Source organism: Capra hircus, chromosome 7, assembly GCF_001704415.2.
Source record: "Capra hircus breed San Clemente chromosome 7, ASM170441v1, whole genome shotgun sequence".
NCBI classification, from domain to species: Eukaryota; Metazoa; Chordata; class Mammalia; order Artiodactyla; family Bovidae; genus Capra; species Capra hircus.
Window position 1 is genome coordinate 104698112 of NC_030814.1, and position 17627 is coordinate 104715738.

At 54.9% G+C, this 17627-nt stretch overlaps 1 protein-coding gene across 1 annotated transcript in view; it reads left to right on the forward strand.

Moving 5' to 3' along the window:
• Positions 651 to 17627, forward strand: part of NCAN (neurocan) — a 34738-nt gene continuing 17761 nt past the window's right edge. Inside the window, exons 1-8 of the mRNA XM_018051484.1 lie at positions 651 to 758; positions 5198 to 5277; positions 6192 to 6602; positions 9271 to 9445; positions 9556 to 9683; positions 10205 to 10498; positions 11627 to 12226; positions 12424 to 13899. Of these exons, the coding sequence (XP_017906973.1) occupies positions 5205 to 5277; positions 6192 to 6602; positions 9271 to 9445; positions 9556 to 9683; positions 10205 to 10498; positions 11627 to 12226; positions 12424 to 13899 (3157 nt within the window). The 5' untranslated portion in view covers positions 651 to 758; positions 5198 to 5204. The remainder of the gene's footprint in view (positions 759 to 5197; positions 5278 to 6191; positions 6603 to 9270; positions 9446 to 9555; positions 9684 to 10204; positions 10499 to 11626; positions 12227 to 12423; positions 13900 to 17627) is intronic.

A 17627-nucleotide genomic window follows, 5' to 3' on the forward strand; every position in this document is an offset into this window, starting at 1 on the left:
GACCCTTTAAGATCTGGGATCTCCTACAAAGACAGGCACACCACCACCCCCATCAAAGCAAAAATATTTCTGTAACAATACCTGGTCCACCCCAGGTGCTCCGGAAAAGCTGGCTAGATAATAGAATGAGTGGATGAATGATATAGTTCTGGCTGGCACTGGCAGAAACAGCTCTGGGTGAGACGCACCTGGGCCCTGACTTTGCAAGCCTCTTATCATCTGTGTGACCTAAGGAGCTTTCTTTCCTCTCTGAGTCTGGCTTCCTCTTTATACTGTGGTGTAAGACAGTAACTGTAGCCAAAACTGTTTCAAGTGTGAGCCCTGGAGAGCTAGACAGACCAGGATTGGAATCCCAGCTCTGCCCTTTGCCTAGGCGTGACCTTGAGAGAGACTTCATCTCCCTGGAGACTCAGTTTCCCCATCTGTAAGATGGAGCGGGCCCCACCATGGGACTTCTGGGGACACTTATTGTGAATGGGGAGGAAGTCTGGCACAGTTGTCTCTGGGGTGGGGTGAGTGGTCGTGGGAGTGGGAAGGGGATTTTAGGCAGAGGGAGCCCCTTCCCTCGCACAGTTGGAGGCTTCAGGCTGGCGGGGGCGCATGCGCAAAGCAGCCCCGCAGCCCCTTTATAAGCGCTGAGGCGGCGCTGGGGCGAGCAGAGCGCAGGGCGCAGGGGTGGACCCGGCGCCGATTGAGCCCAGCCGGAGCGTCCTTTGTGCCGGTCGACCGCCCCGGGATGCGTTGGAGCTAGGAGCCAGGTGGGGGTCGGTCGTGGGGAGGGGGTTACGTTGAGGGAGAGGTCCTCGGGCATTCACACAGAGCTCAAGATTGGGGTGGGGGGCTGGGATCATAGAGAAGCCCCTAGCTTGGGGTGGTGGCTTAGAGGGGGAGGGAAGCCTCGAGTTGGGGAGGGAACGCAAACTAGGAGAGGGCTTGAGAATGTCAGGGGGATTCGGATTTCGGGGTAAGGTTGTCTAGAGAATGCGGAGACAACCCTTCGATGGGGAGGGGCCGGGCTGGGGGTGGGTCTTAGAGCTGGGGAGGCACTGGGAACCAAGGCTAAAGAAGGGGCGCCCCAAGTTTAGAGATAAGAGGGGAAGAGCCACCCGCTGAGCGCAGAACTCCGGAACAGGGCACCCCATGTCTGAGCTGAGACACCCCAAGATTTTAAGCGGGGATTCCCAGTTTGCAGATGAATGCAGGATTCCAGGATGGACTGCAGCGGTGAGGGGGCTCCCCAGACCAGCCTGAGCCCGATAGAAGGGGGTCTGTACAAAGACTGAACCCCCATAGGGAAGGGGTGTCCTGCGGTGTCTCTGCCCTTTTGGCTCAGGTCTTGTTACCACATCTTGACTCAGGCAGGAGGCTCTGGGGGCGCTCCATCCCACGGTGGTTCCTGTTGTTTCCTGGGACCTAGAGTTGGGGTGCTGTCCCTTCTCTCAGGGAGCACGCTGTGTGTCCGAGGTGAATACTAGGTGAGAGTCCCTTAAAACCCCCAGCTATCGATCAGAGCACCCAGTCGCTAAGGGGGAGCCGCCCCCAGTACTTTCACATCTGGCCACGTCCTCACCACTAGACATAGACCCTTGCCTCACCCCTTCAGTTCTGTCTGTCCGTATGGATGCATGTGGAAGTCCTGGGTTGGTTTGGGGGCACAGACACTGGGAAGTAAGGGGCTGGGGCCCTGGGCCCAGCCTGGGCAGGAGCGACCCCCATCCCTCTGTGCGGGGCTTTGTTCCTCTCGGCAGCATTAATGGGAGACAGCCAGGCTGAAGAGAGGGTTGGCGCTGGGCCCCAGCGGGGGTTGTGGGGGAAGGGCAGGGAGGGAAGCCTGGGCAGACCGTGGGACCCCAGAACCCCAGCAGCCTCGCTGGCATGGGGACATTGCCAAATGGAAGCTGTCCCCCAGGAGCTAGGGACGTGTGTGTGTGTGTGTGTGTGTGTGTGTGCACGTATGTCTACCCCATGCTGGGAGGAGGTGGGTGCTTATGGTGTCCTCTGTGAGTCTAATGTGACCGAGGTTGTGTCTTTGTCAGGAAACTTGTGCTGAGGCCACATCACCCGGTTGCAAAATGATGTGCCACCAGTCACCAAAGCCACAATTTACCCAGTCTGGTCTGTGCCAGGGGCTGGCAGCTACATGTGTGAGTGTGTGTGGGGAACTGTGTCTGACAGCATGGCCTCATCGAGGGGTTTCCGTGGGGAGCCTGAGACTGTGGGTGTGTGTCTTTGTGTAGAAGACATGCTGCCTGCCTTGTAAGTGCCCATATTGTCTCTCTTTGTTAATGTCACTGAGAATCTGTGAGTGTGAGTCTCCAAGGCTCTGAGCCTAGAGTGTGTGGCTGTGTGTGTCCCGTGTGCACAGCCAGGTCCTCTCCATGTGATTGGCAGTGTGGACCCTGGGTGGGGGAGTGTGAGATGTGGTCTGTGTGCAGAATTGGGGAGCTAATAGGGGAGACATTGGCAGGGGGTTCAGGTCTCCAAGGGGCAACCAGGGCTGATTAACTGAGCCCGGCTTCCTTTCTCCTCCAAGGAGTTCATGCATTGAACCCATGCACACAAATACACCCTGACTCCAAGGCCAGTAACACATACACGTGTGTGCTCATAGCCTCTGCTAAGCATTACTGGTACTCACACACCCAGGGACCACACTCGGTCCCCTGTGCCCCACCCAGTACACACTGCCACTGTGAACCCTCATACATGGTCCCATACCACAGAGCGCATCCTTGCCTGGACAGCACCTCGATGCACAACCAGGCGCAACACACAAAAAAACGCCTGCTGGCAAACTCACCCTCACTCAATGCCTTCTGAGACAGGAGGTGGGTGTGAGGGAGGGGGAGATGTGCACGCGCACACACACACACACACCACACACACTTTCTTCTCTCTCTTTCTTCCTGGCCACCCCTCCCCCAAAGCCCACAGGCCCCTACTTGCATATGTATGAGACTCATGCATTATTAATAAGGGGACAAGCCCCAGACAGCTGTGTAAATGCTCACCTCTGGTGGCCCTGCGGAAGAGGTATTTTAAGAGAAAGGGTGTGGGTGTGTGAGAGTGCTGTTGGAGGGGATGGGGTATGTGTGGGAAGGCGTGTGTGTGGCAGGAGGAGAGTGCACCGGAACCTGTGTCTCTCACCTTGTTGGTTCACCATTGTATATTTGTGTGTGTACACAAGCCTTTGTGTACAAGTAGCAGTTCTTTAAGTGAACATTTCTTAGGCTTCAGAAGTCAGCTCATTCCATTCTCTCAGTAACACGCTGAGGTCTGTGCTGGGTGATCCCCATTTTACAAGTGGGAAAACTGAGGCACAGAGTGATGAAGCAACATGTAGGGAGTAGAGACAGGCCTTGAGACCTAGTCATGAGGATATAGTTTGAGCTGTTAATCATACAAAGTGTGTGTGTGGTGGGGTGTGTGGTTGTGCGTGTGCATGAGAATTCCCTGTACTTGCCCCCTCCTAAGGCTTCCCAGGGGGCACTAGTGGTAAAGAACCCGCCTGCCATTGCAGGAGATGTAAGAGACGCAGGTTCGATCCCTAGGTCAGGAAGATCCCCTGGAGGAGGGCATGGCAACCCACTCCAGTGTTCTTGCTTGGGGAATCCCATGGACAGAGGAGCCTGGCGGGCTATGAACTGGACAGGGCTAAAGTGACTTAGCACGCACTCACGCAAGGCTCTCCTGGGGCAGGCACAGCCAGAGTCCTGCCCCACCCCTTAATACCTATCCAGGACTTGAGCTCTCAGGGGACCCTGCCCCACTCGGGGTTCTGAAAGGGGGAAATGAGGACAGCCAGGGATGTAGGTTGAAACTGCTGAGGTTTACAGGTTGGTAGTTACGGACACCATACCAGGAGCTGACGTCTGTCCTGCTGTGCAGTCCTAGGCAAACCACTCACCCTCTCTGGACCCCAAGTCACTGCCCTAAGAAGGCAAGGAGACTGGGTAGTGCCACTGTGTTGCCGCCCCAAAGTTCAGCACCACGGACAGGTCCCCGGCCTGCCTTCCTACGGGGCCTCTGGGAGATGGAACCTGGCAGGGCCCCGCCGTCCCCCGCAGGACCCTATTCCCGACTCCATCCACACTCCCCTACTCGGGGCTATTCTTTTATCAGGAAGAGGGTGCAGGGGCTGGGTTTATAGGTAATGTTCTAACTTCCCATCTGTCCCCACCTGCTGAGGCGCGTTGGTGGGGGAGGGGGACACCGGGAGGGGCCTTTCAGAGGAGTGGGAGGCTTTAGGGAGGAGCCATACCCCAGGGTTTCTAGTCTCGGGAAGAATGTGAAGTCTGGGAGGACACACTGTGTCCCAGTGTCTGTAATGGGCTTTGCGTACAGGTAGTGCTCAGTATTTGTGCACTTGATCATCATGTGCCACAACCTCTACAGAAGTCTGGACCCACAGCGGGAGTTTCTCTGTGGATCTAGGAGGCCTCCTCGCCAGGCAGTGTGAATTCAGACGGAGGATGGGATGGGCAAGGGCGAGGCCCCTTCCTCCAGCTGGGACTTGGCAGCTCTTCAAAAATCCCAGAAACCAGGAATAGAATCTTGGCGACAACCAGATCCTGGAATTGAAGCTGAGAATCGTGTCAGTCAGCAAACCCAGATTACAGGCTGGCTTGGAGGCCAGCCTACTGCCAGAACTGGGGACCCCAGGCAGACTAGGACTGGATGCTGCCCTCTAGGAGCCCCCAGTTTGATTTAGGAGGCCAACTTGTAAAATGGGATTTTGATCTTGGCTGTTAGAGTCAATAATAATGACAGCTGAAATTTACCCCTTCATGCCAGGCAGTGCTAAGTATTTTGTATGTATTGACTGAATTGACTGATCTGTTCCTTCCAACTACCTGATATTATCCCCATCTGACTTGCAAAGAAACTGAGGCACAGAGAAGCTAAGCTATTTGCTCCAGGTCACACAGCAAGGAACAGGCAGAGAGACAACCCCGGTTTGAGTCACTCGAGCACTCATGCTCTGACCATCAGACTTCACTTGCTGGGGTTCTGAAGCAAGTTGGTCCTGGATTCAGATCCCGGATCTGCCCTTGCTTGTTGACTGTGTGACCTTGAGTGATGCATGGCCTCCTTAGCCCATGTTTCCAGATCTGTAGAGGGGGAGGAATTGGTCTTTTCATGTCAACTATCTAGAAGGGATGTACTCACCCCTTACTCCCTTTTCATCTTGTTTCAGGTCCAGGATGGGGGCCTTGCCTGTCTGGGTCTCAGGCCTCCTGACTCTCCAGATGCTTCTCTTTGTGGCTGGGGAGCAGGGTGAGTTTGCTTGTGAGGTGGGAGAGGTTGGGGTCTGGAGAACTGACAAGATGGGGCAGCCTTTTAACTTGAGAGCCTTCTCCTGCTGCTTCTCTGGCTTGGTCTGGAGAATAAAATGAGAACAGATGAAAAAGGTCTTTGAACAGTCGAAAGCGAACAAGACACCTGAGAGGTTATTTTTAGTCATTGCCAGCAGAGGCTAGAGGTTCCCGCCTCTCACTGTTTTGCTGAGATGAGCTGAAGAGAGAAAGAGAGAGAGAGAAAAAAAAAAAAAAGGAGGGAGAGAGAATCATATGAAGATTGATTAGTGATGCCTGCCATGGGTGTGGCAATAGAAATAAAACCCTATATGCCTCTCCCTGGCATCTCCCCAGTGGTGGTCAAAAGGCCAGACTTTAGGAATGCCTCCTGATTTGCTCTGTGGCCTTAAGCAAGTATGATGTCTGTGAGCCTCAATTTCCTCAACTCCCCCAGAAGAGGATGAGAGATGGCTACCTCTGCAGATGGTTATGAAAATCAAATGAGCTGATTGCTATTTATAAAGTGCCTGGTATATAGAAGGTACTCCACAAACACCGTTTCCCTTCCGATGGTTGCCTCTCGTTTAACTTTTAGGGAAACCATGGCTCAGAGGAGAACACTGACTTTCCCATGGCCACGTCAGTGACACTGAGAGTCAAATCTCTGGTCTCCAGGATCTGGACTTTGAGTGGAGGCAGAACCATGAAAGGATTCGACTCGGTTACCCCTCTTCTGCTCACAGACTGGGCTGCAGATCTCAGATCTGTGTGATGTTGTATAGGCAGCCTAACCTCTCTGGCCTCAGTCTCCCTGTCTGTAAAGTGAGGAAAACTGCAGTCTCTGCTGGTCCTTGCCTCTCAATCAGGCCCTCTTGTCCACCTTTTCCACCCCAGGCCCACAGCACACCACCACAGCTGCAGCCACTGCTGAGAAGGGGCTCCACATGCAGAAAGTGGGGTCTGGGTCAGTCCGGGCTGCACTGGCGGAGTTGGTGGCCCTGCCCTGTCTCTTTAGCCTGCGGCCACGGCCAGGTGCAACTCGAGAAGCCCCACGGATCAAGTGGACCAAAGTGCGGACTGCATCAGGCCAGCGGCAGGACTTGCCCATCCTGGTGGCCAAGGACAACGTGGTCCGAGTCGCCAAGGGCTGGCAGGGACGTGTGTCACTTCCCGCCTACCCCCGGCACCGGGCCAACGCCACGTTGCTGCTGGGACCACTGAGGGCCAGCGACTCCGGGCTCTACCGCTGCCAGGTGGTGAGGGGCATCGAGGATGAGCAGGACCTGGTGCCCCTGGAGGTGACGGGTCAGTTGGGGGAAGGGGAGGGGCCAAGGCTGGGATGGGGAAGTGCACTCACTGAATGTCATCTTAGAAATCACTCCTTGGGGAATTCCCTGGTGTCCAGTGGATAGGACTCTGCACTTTCACTGCCAAGGGCCTGGGTTCGAGGGCCTGGATTCAACCCCTTTTAGGGGAGTTAAGATCCCGCAGGCAAAAAAAAAAAAAAAAGAAAGAGATACTCCCTGTACAGTGATTTGCTCCAAATTCTGATAGAATCATAAAGAAAGTCTGTATTCGTACTCCTCTCTTTTTAGCATCTCTGTTTTTTAGCTAAGAGAGAGCAGCCTCTGACCAGTCTCTTATAGGCCACAGCATTTCACAGGATTTCATAACCTGCAGTTCAAGGCATGGCCATCTACTTTCACATAAGGCACAGGATATTGGTTTTGTCTTTAAAATAGGAATACAAATTTCCTTTTAAAGTAAATACATGTTTTTTAAAAGGGAAGTTCTTTTTAAAAAGTCAATTGAAAATATATGTTAAGGGGACTTCCCTGACGATCCAGTGGCTAAGACTCCACGCTCCCAATGCAGGGGGCCTGGAGTTTGATCCTTGGCCAGGGAACTAGATCCCGCAGGCCAAAACTAAAGATCCTGCATGTTACAATTAAGAGCTGTGCAGCCAAATAAATAAATAATAAACATTTAAAAACTGCAGGTAGAATTCATTTTAAAAAATTATGAAAAGGAATTATATATTAAGGAAGTCACAGTCCTCAAATATCTGTTAAACCAATTCCTACATTAAATTCTTTCTGTTGAAATATACAGTGTAGTTTCTGTTTTCCTAACCAGTCAAGATGAACAAGGCAAACAAATATATATTTTTTTAATTATTAAACCAAAGTCCTAGAAAAGGGCATGGCACACAGAAGATGCTCAATAGATATTTGAGCATTGAATTAATGAAAGGACCGTTGTGTGGAGAACAGCCTGTGGATGCCAGCTGGGACGTCAATTCCCCTTAACCTGTCTGCGTTGAAAAGTGGAAGTGAAAGTGTTAGTCACTCTGTCCTGTAGCCCGCCAGGCTCCTCTGTCCATGGTATTCTCCAGGCAAGAATATTGGAATAGGTTGTCATGCCCTCCTCCAGGGGACTGTCCTGACCCAGGGATCAAACTTGGGTCTCCCACATTGCAGGCAGATTCTTTACTGTCTGAGCCACTTGGGAAGCCCTATGTTGGCCATAAGGAAAGTGCCTGCACCCCCTGTTCTGGAACGCAGTCTTTCCACACCCAAACAGGGTCTCAGTGTGTATTTTGTGGGGTCAGCCAATGATTCCCTTTCTAAGGCCTTGTTCTCAAAACTAATAAACCTCAAGAAAACTGATAAGTGATGAAAGAAGGGAATTCCACCTCTGGGTTGGTTTGGTTCCTTCATTCTACCAGACCTTTATTGAGCAACTACCACGTACAGCCTGGTGCTGGAGACACAGCCATGAGTGGGACACAGCTTCTGCCTTCTGGGAGCTCTCAGTGTAACAAGATGGAGCAAAATGTTTAATTTCTTTGTCTCGCTCAGCCATTTCTCTCATCCCTAAATCAGAATTTGAGTCACAGGGAGCTTACTGATGCTTCACATCTGATAAAGCAGGATGTGAATTACACGTTCCCTTCTCCAGGAAGCCGTGAGCGACTCCACTTCTAAACTGGGCAAGAGCCGTGTTTGATCCCCGGTTGCTCTCTGCTTCCTCTCCCTGTGTGGGCATTTAGCTCCTGAAAGGAAGAATCTCTCTCGCTCTTGTCCACGCCTTCTGTTACCTCCAGTCCCTAACCCTGGCATGAAGAATGCTGTCTTTGGAGTCCAGATCTTCCTGAATACAAATTCTGGCTCTCCCTTACACTGGTTATGTGGCCCTAGACTTGTCCCTCAACCTCTCTGAGCCTTCGTTTCCTGCTCTGGAAATGGGGATAATCATAGGGTTGTAAGATTTCAATGAGGTAATGAGTATAAAGGGGCTTCCCGGGTGGTGTTAGTGCTAAAGAACACACCTGCCAATGCAGGAGACTTAAGAGTCGTGGGTTCAATCCCTGGGTTGGGAAGATCCCCTTGGAAAGGCCTTGGAAAGGGAATGATTGGTCGACCCAATAAAATATCCAGTGAGACACTGTTGGCTCATGACCAACATAGGGCTTCCCAGGTAGCTCAGACAGTAAAGAATCTGCCTGCAATGCAGGAGACCTGGGTTCAGTCCCTGGGTGGAGAAGATCCCCTGGAGGAGGGCATGGCAACCCATGCCGTGAACATTCTTCCTGCTTGAAGAATCCCATGGACAGAGGAGCCTGGTGAACAACAATCCATGGGATTGCAAAGAGTCAGACACAACTAAAGTGACTTAGCATGTACGTACATAGTGCTTGTAAATGTTTTTTACACAGCAAATGTTTAACAGATTCTAGCCCTTTATGGCCATTATCAATTTCCTCATCTGTAAAACCAGGGCATATCAGTTGCACTCCCCATCATCACCCTAGCCCTATGCCTGGTGCTGAGTGAACAGACATGGTACAGGGCAGGGTAGGGCAGCAGGTCGTCCATCATTGTTAGTCTAGGCGGGGCATTCTGTAAGAGGGAGGTCTGTGCTTGAAGATTTCCGTGTAAATCAGCTCCCTGCCCTGGGTGTTTCTGCATAGGTGTTGTGTTCCACTACCGAGCAGCCCTGGATCGCTACTCTCTGACCTTTGCTGAGGCTCAGGAGGCCTGTCGTCTCAACTCAGCCACCATTGCAGCCCCGCGGCACCTGCAGGCTGCCTTTGAGGACGGCTTTGACAACTGCGATGCCGGGTGGCTCTCTGACCGCACTGTTCGGTGAGCGGGTACACGGGGTAGGGAGACGGAGAGCTAGCCCCTGGAGAAAGATGTTCCTTGGGAGCCCCCGGAGCACAGATCTGAGAGAGGCCCCCACTTTGTCTTGTCAGATATCCTATCACCCAGTCCCGTCCTGGTTGCTATGGTGACCGTAGCAGCCTTCCGGGGGTGAGGAACTATGGGAGGCGAGACCCACGGGAACTCTACGATGTGTATTGCTTTGCCCGTGAGCTGGGGGGTAAGTCTGGGGCTGGTAGAACGCCCCCTTCTCTGAGCCCCTTTATCCTTCCTAACCCTCATCCTTCCCTAAGTCCTTGCCTACCTCTCCAAAGTTTCATCCCTCTCTAAACCACAGCCAAGACCTGGACCCGCCGGTTTTTCCTCCACTCCCTGAGGCCCTCTCCTTTGTGCCCCTTCCCTTCCTCCGAATCTCTCCCCCTTCCTGCCCCCTTCTCCCTCTTCCTACTTCCTCCCTCCTCACACCTTCCCCAAGCCCCTTCCTCTCTCTGAAGCCCAACTCGTTGAGGCGCCTCAGTTACCTCATTTGTGAAAAAAAAGGGAAGCCCCCTCTTAGCACTGCCTGAGAGGCAATGACAGTGATGCTCTGGCGACGGGGGCGCGCAGCTGCGGCTGCCCCCATCTCGTTTAGCCATAGCCCAAATCCGGCCAGATCAGGGCTATTTGAGATGAGACCCCCTTCCCGGGCTCCGGGGGAGGGTCCCTGGGACACCTCTGACCTTCTCCCGCGCCTTCCCGCAGGCGAGGTCTTCTACGTAGGCCTGGCCCGCCGCCTGACACTGGCCGGCGCGCGTGCCCAGTGCCGACGCCAGGGCGCCGTGCTGGCCTCGGTAGGACAGCTGCACCTGGCCTGGCATGAGGGACTGGACCAGTGCGACCCGGGCTGGCTGGCCGACGGCAGCGTGCGCTACCCGATCCAGACGCCGCGTCGGCGCTGCGGCGGCCCAGCCCCTGGCGTGCGCACCGTATACCGCTTTGCCAACCGCACCGGCTTCCCGGCACCTGGGGAGCGCTTCGATGCCTACTGCTTCAGAGGTATGTGTGAGGCCTCGCCCCTGGAGGGTGCGTCCCCTCGTGGCCACGCCCCAAGGGCGTGCGCTTTGCCAACGGCCACGCCCCTGGAAGGTTGGGTTTCTAGTGGAGGCAGAGGTCAGGCAGGGGAGAAACAGGTTGAAAACTTACTCCGCGGTGAGCCACGCCCCCAGGGAAAGGTGACACCCCTGAGACAAGCTTTCCATAGGAGCCCCGCCCCTCCTTAGGACAAGCCCAAGGCAAGCTAAGCTCTGCGGGGAAGTCCTGTTTAGTGTGTGGTCGAGGTCTTCCAGGTGGCGCTAGTGGTAAAGAACCCGCCTGCCAATGCAGGAGACACAAAAGACGCGGGTTTGATCTTTGGATTGGGAAAATCCCCTGGAGAAGGACATTGAAACCCACTCCAGTATTCTTGCCTGGAGAGTCTCATGGACAGAGGAGCGTGGGTCGCAAAGAGTCGGACACGACTGAAGCGACTTAGCACGTATGTCTCCTGAGATCTCTAAGAGATGATCTCAGACCTCTGGCTGGAAAGTTTCTTGCCTGGAACCTTGCACAGGAGCACCCGCTGGGAAGGGGCCTGGGCTAGCCACGCCCCCTAGGCAAGGCCACGGCCCCAGGGACAGAACCAGGGGATGGCCCTCGCCCTTGGGTTGGTTCCATACCCTCAGAAGCTGCCAACCTCAAGTCCAAAGGAGCTGAGTCTATGTCAAAGGGCCGGAGTTGGGGGGAATCTCTTCGTAGGGAGGCCATGCCCATTAGGCGCTTTCTCTCCCTGGGAAGGAGCCACGCCCAGGTCTGACCTGCCCCCCTGAGTTGGCACTGCCTGAGCTTCACCCACTGGCCAAAGATGTCTCTTGACCCTTTACTGCGAAAAGGATCCACAGCCATCTGAGGGCTCAGTTGACTCTGACTTTGACAGTGGACCTGTCTGAACAATGGGGACGAAAACTTTGCACGTCTGTCTCTCAGTCAGGGGAATCCCAGAAACAACCCAGAGAGTCAGAGGGGCGCAGAGAGACAGAAATACATAGAAGATCTGTGCTACAGCATGCTGGAATGTGGGTAGACTTCAGGCAGGACTTCCCAGCTAGGCCCTGGGCCTAGGACAACCTCTTCTGCTTTCTCCCACAGCTCATCACCCCACATCCCAACATGGAGACCCAGAGACCCCCTCATCTGGAGATGAGGGGGAGATTCTGTCGGCAGAAGGGCCCCCTGCTGGGGAACTGGAGCCCAGTCTGCAGGAGGAGGAGGAGGTAGTCACCCCAGATGTACAGGAGCCTCTCGTGTCTAGTGGGGAAGAAGAGTCTCTGATCTTGGCAGAGAAGCAGGAGTCTCAAGCGACCCCCAGCCGTGCCCCTGGGGTCCCCACATTAGCCTCAAGTCCTGCCCTGGAGGCTGAGGAGGTGTGGCTGAGCACGGTGGCCCCCAGCCACAGCAGCGTGGAGGCAGGCACTGTTGTGGGCACACACACAGACACAGCCCCGGCCAGCACCACGCCCAGAAAGAGGGAGCGCTTTAAAGGGTTGAACGGGCGCCACTTCCAGCAACAGGAACCCCAGCAAGGGCTGAAGGGGGCACTCGAGGCCAGCGTCCAGCCCCCCACCCCAGAGGCTGCTGGGAATTATGTGGAGCCTCCCATGACCACTGGAGCCACAGACGCCTTGGGGAGCGGCCAGAGCCAAAGCCCCTGGGCTGTGCTGACAAATGAGGTGGAAATGCCCAGAGCTGGTGAGTGGGGTCCCCGGGGGAGATGGGACCTGCCTGGGGCTCTAAGGGAGGCAGGGGAGGAAGCTCCGAATCACAGCTGGGTCCCCTGGCCTCCCCAAGCCTCTGAAGGCCCGTCTTCCTCAGGCCTGGAGCCAAGGAGACCATCAGAAGAAGGAGCTGCTGAAAGATAATTATAATAACTGTTGATATTGTTTCAGGTTCCCTTGGTGGCAGGAGCCCCCAAGAGCCCTGGCTGTGGCCCCCAACCGTGGTCCCACCCATCATCCCAGACCCCAGCAGAGCCCTTGGCCTGGAACTAGAAGAAGCCAGGCACTTTAGTATGAGACCAGTCACTTCTGACCTGCCCTGGTCCCCCTCGGAGACCGCTCCCAACCCATCCAGTGGCCCCAGCCCTGCCCCCTGGGAGGCTTCTCCCGCGCTCATTTCTCCAGACCTCCCTGTCATGGCCATGCTTCGTGCCCCCAAACTGTGGCTCCTATCACAGGCGCCTCCTACACCCCTCCCCACTGAGGCCAGTGGGGTCAAGGGGCAGAGTGAGGCCTTGGCCACTGCCCCGCCCTCCTCTGCTTCCGAAATCGAAGCCAGCCTGCAGGATCCCATCCATCCGGAAGTGTACTCCCTGCCCTCCTCCTTGGGCCTTGCAGGACAAGACAGAGGGTCCACATCCCTGTCACTCAGCAGCCACAGAGGAGGAAGTCCTCCGGCCCCTTCACAGGCAGCCACAGACACACAAGCTGGAGCCAGTCCCAGCTCCCCTGGAACAGACTTTGGAAACACTATGGGGGCCAGCCCTACTGAGCACAGCCAAGCTGAGCACCCCGGATCCAGCCCACAGGCCTCTGTGGACGGGAGTGTGGTGGCAGATGTCATTATTTCTGAGACTGCCACTGAGCCCATGGGAGCCAGAGGCGTCTCAGAGTCTGAGCCTGAGGTCTTCAACACAGCAGAGAGTCCTACTTCCAGCTTGCAGGCCTCCATTGTCAAGACGCAGGGAATATGGGCCTCGCTGCACAAGGAAGGGCTGGACCCTCACTCCCCATCTGCACCCTTGGGGGTCCCTGAAGTCTCCTTGATGCCGAAGGTCACCCCACGTTTGGGGCCTTGGGCTGCTACCGATGGAGGAGTCACAGTGGATCCTATGGACCCCACAGTCACGCTGGGCACCAGCGACGCTGGTGGGCATTGGGAACCTGGATCCCACATGGTGGAGGGAGCAGAAAGCCCCACCTTGAGCCCTCAGATGGCTGTGGATGCAAGTGTGGTGACACCCCTCACGTCCTTGGACCTGGGGGACAAGGTCGGGGTCCTGGCCGTGTTCACAGTGGCCTCCTCAAGCTCCCAGCCCCACCCAGAGCCAAAGGGCCAGCTGGTGACCCAGGGAACCCTGGGAGCCTTGGAGCCTCCACAGGAGGGCAGCCGCTCAGGGGACCCCATTCTTCCTCCTTGGACGCCGACAGCAGCCAACAAGGACGAGCCCATTTCAGTTTCCTCTGGGGAGCCTACAGTGCCATGGGACTCCCCCAGCACCCTCCTGCCTGCCTCCCTGGGCCCAGAGGAATTTGAGCTGGAGGTCCTGATGGGGAGCCCAGGTGTGGAGAGCTTCTGGGAGGAGGCAGCAAGTGGAGAGGAGCCCGCCCTGCCAGGGACTCCTGCAAATGGGAGTGTGGAGGAGGGTGAGTTCGAAGCTCGTGGTCTCATCCAGGCCACCGCGCTGGTGCTCAGGGACCTGGGGCTGGGAGGAAGCATTGTCCTTGGTGTCTGGGAAGGTGTCTAGCAGGGGATGATGTTCAAGATGGGGGCTCATCAGACAGGGCTGAATTCCAGAAAGGGTGTTCCTGGCAGAGGCACCAACCTGGGCAAAGGGCACGAGGTAAAGTTGTATATGATGTGTTTTGCACACCGTGAGTGGTGAGGCGATGATGAGCAGTTGGGCGGAGTTTGGTTTGGGGAATGAGTACCATCAGCAGATCATGCTCGTGTCTTCTCTGAGCTGACAGCGCTGGGCAAGGCCGGGGTCCTGCCTTCAGTGATGCCCCCCTCTGAAGATGAGGCTGGCAAAGACCCCTCCCTGGGTGGGGTGGGAGAAGGAAGAGGCTTGGCAGGGAGGTCTTCCTAGACAAGTGTTCAACTGCAGCTGGAATTCAGTGGTGCACGTCTTGAGGGACCTCTTGCCACAAGGAAGTGTACGTGCTGGGAAGGGGCGGGAGTGGTCACATTGCCCCCATTTCACAGATAGCAAACTGAAGCTCAGCGAGGTATGTCACTACCAGCCAGTCAGTGATCAGACCTCAAGTCCACACGCGCCTTAGCTGCTCTGCGCCCAGCGGAGTCCAGAGAAAGCCACCCCTCTGTTCTCCTGAGCTCAGGTCTGCCCATAGCTCAGCCTGCAAATTCCAGCCCTTTAGTTTTTAGGTCCTATCATATTGAGCTATTTTTTTGGTCAAGTGAGCTTAAAAAAAAAAAAAGAAGCAGCTAATTAAAAGGCACTTTTTCTGAGTTGCAAAACACTCTTATTAACACAGTTGGTTTTACACTTGCTCCTTTTTTTGAAGGCTGTCACGGCGATGGAAACGGCTGATGCAGGGTTTCATCGCCCACCCTGTCATCTCTGGGCTGTGTCTGGGGCCCCATCTTCCTTTCTTAGGTGCCCAGGAGGCAGGCAGACCCTGGGCGGGGGCACTTGCTTTGGTAAAGGCTGATGATTATCGGTGATTGCCTTTGTGTTTGGATTATTTTGAGCACTTTACTGGAATCAACTTGGTTAATCTTTTTATTTTAAAATTATTTTTTAAGAGTTCTTATCTTTTGACCACTCTGCACAGCATGGTGGATTTTAGTTAGCTGACTAAGGATTGAACCCACCCACCCTCGCCACCATTGGCAGTACAGAGTCTTAACCACTGGACCATCTGGGAAATCCCTAGCTAATCCTTTTAATGTCTTTAGGGAGCAAGTTCTATGATTCTCCCTTTATAGATGGAAAAATTGAGGCACAGGGAAGTCAAGTGACTTGTGCAGAGTCTTGCAATTGGGGAATGTCAAGGGTAAAGTCTGAATCCAGGCTGTCTGACAACAATCTTTGTCTCAATCTAAGATGTTTATTTCATTGGCGTAAAAAAAAAAACCAAAACTCCTAGAGGTTTTGGAGAGGTAGGGTAAGCTCATCCTGGGAGGGGGGCAGAGAAGAGACTGGCTGTGGAGGATGGGTATGGGAAGGGGCTCAGAGGAGCTAGAGGAGGAATGGTCAGAAGGTTGAGAGGGAGACCACATATTGGGGTGCTGAGGAAAGTGCATTGAGAGGAGCCCCCAGGGCCATGGCTGGATCTGTGCTGGACTTTGTCAGTGTTTTGGCTCCAGACTCCCCCCGTTGGCAGCCGAGGTGGAGGGAGGCAGCCAGTGCTGGGGGAGACCCAGGCGCCTACTCACCTACTGCTTGCAGCAGAAATGCTAATGAGGCCAAAAATAAACGCAGCACCAGCAAGCGACTGAGTCACCGCCAGCCCGTGGGCAGGTGTCAGCGGCACGGGGCACCTGGTGGGGCTTACGCATCCTGGTGCCTGGCAGCCCCACATGTGTGCACACACGTGCCCGGGTGGTGCCAGGCACAGACATAGCCACAGGCCTCTCTGGCCATCCGCGAGGGCACAAGCTACCACCCCAGGGACAGGCTTCTGTCGTTGCAGGAGGGCCAGCGGCTACCTTTATTCAGTTAGCAAGCAACTCCTGAGTGCTGGCTGTATTCCAGGCAGGAGGGTGAGATTGAGGCAGCTCTGGAAGCTGACGTGCGAGAGCAGTACTCTAGAACTTTCCTAGTGATGGAAATGTTCTCAGGCTACACTGTCTGGTACGATAGCAGCCAGCCACTTGGGCCTTCTTTGTAGCACACGGCATCTTCATTGTGGCACGCTGGCTTTTCATCCTGGCAGTCAGGCTTCGTTCCAGTTGTGGCGGAAGGGCTCTGGAGTGTGTGGGCTCAGAAGTTGTGGAACGCAGCCTTAGGCGCCTGGCACTATGTGGTATCTTACTTCCCTGATCAGGGACTGAGCCTGCATCCACTGCATTGGAAGGCGGATTCTTATAACCAGTGGACCACCAGGGAAGTCCCAGAATTACAGTTTAATTTTTATTCCATTTTACTTAAATAGCTAGGTGTGACTGCCATGTGGCCCATCACCTCGCTCGCGGGAGGCATGGATAAGAAATGGTCTTCATAAGTTATATTGGAGGTTAGAGAGTAAGAAAGACAAAAGAGGAAAATAGAGCAAGCGATGAGGGATGCCAGTGGGCAGTTTCGGTTTGGGGAGGGGGTCAGGATGAAACCTGAGCAAGCCTGAAGGAGGCTGAGAAAGGAGCCATACGGAGATGTGGGGGGAAGAGCATCTCAGGCAGAGGAACCGGCTTGTTCAAATGCCCTGAGGTGGGACTGTGGTTGGTCCAGTGAAGGCACAGAGGCCCAGCATGGCTGGAAGCTGAGTAAGACAAGGTGGGAGATGAGAATCAGGCCGGGAGATACTGGGCGAGGTTGTACAGGGCCCTGGGGGCTGAGGTCAGGATTTTGACTTTCCCTACGAACCGTGGAGGAATCTAGGCAGAGGAGGGGCAGGATCTGACTCAGGTTTACATGGGCTTCCCCTGGCAGCTGTGGGGGACCACCCTGCGAAGGGTGAAGGTGGAGGCCGAGAGGCCAGGGAGGAGGCGCCTGCTCGTTACTGTCTGTTTCTTTTGGGGCCCCAGACAAAGACAAAGCAGGAACACATTCCGGGTGATGGGGGCTGGAGAGAGGGCTTTACGCTGGGCCGTCAGAACCCCGAAGGCCAGTTTCGGCCCTTGTGCTGTCCTGCTGTGTGGCTCTGAGGTAGGCCCTGGGTCCCTGGGTCTTCTCTGAGTCTCAGTTCTAGTGTCTTGCAGTGGAAAAGCGGCCACTGCCCTGACGAGATGGGCGTCATCTGGAGTGCTTGGGGGTTCTTGCTGTGCCCCTCCAAGGCTCCAGGATAGAGCCCGCCCACCAAGGCATCTGGGCCCCTGAGATGGGGAGGGGAGACCCTCTTGCCGCCAGAGAAACACTGCTGAAGGGATGAGAGAGAGGGAGAGGGCTTCACATTCACTCCCCCTGTCCATGGTAAGCAATGGACATGAGGCCTCAAGAGGCCCCAGGCTGATATACACAGAGCCAGACATGGCATTATTTAAGGTCAGGAATGGGAGAAGGATGAGCTCTTTTTATTGTTGTTTTGTAAATGAGGCAACAGAAATTCACAGAATTTGCGCAGGACTTCCTAGTGAGTGGCAGAGGCAGGAGTTGAACCAGACTCTCTGACTGCACCCCCTATGCACAGTAACTGCTGTAATTCACCTCTTCTCCGCACTGTAACCACTGAGGTTGCCTCAGAAGAGCCTGAGC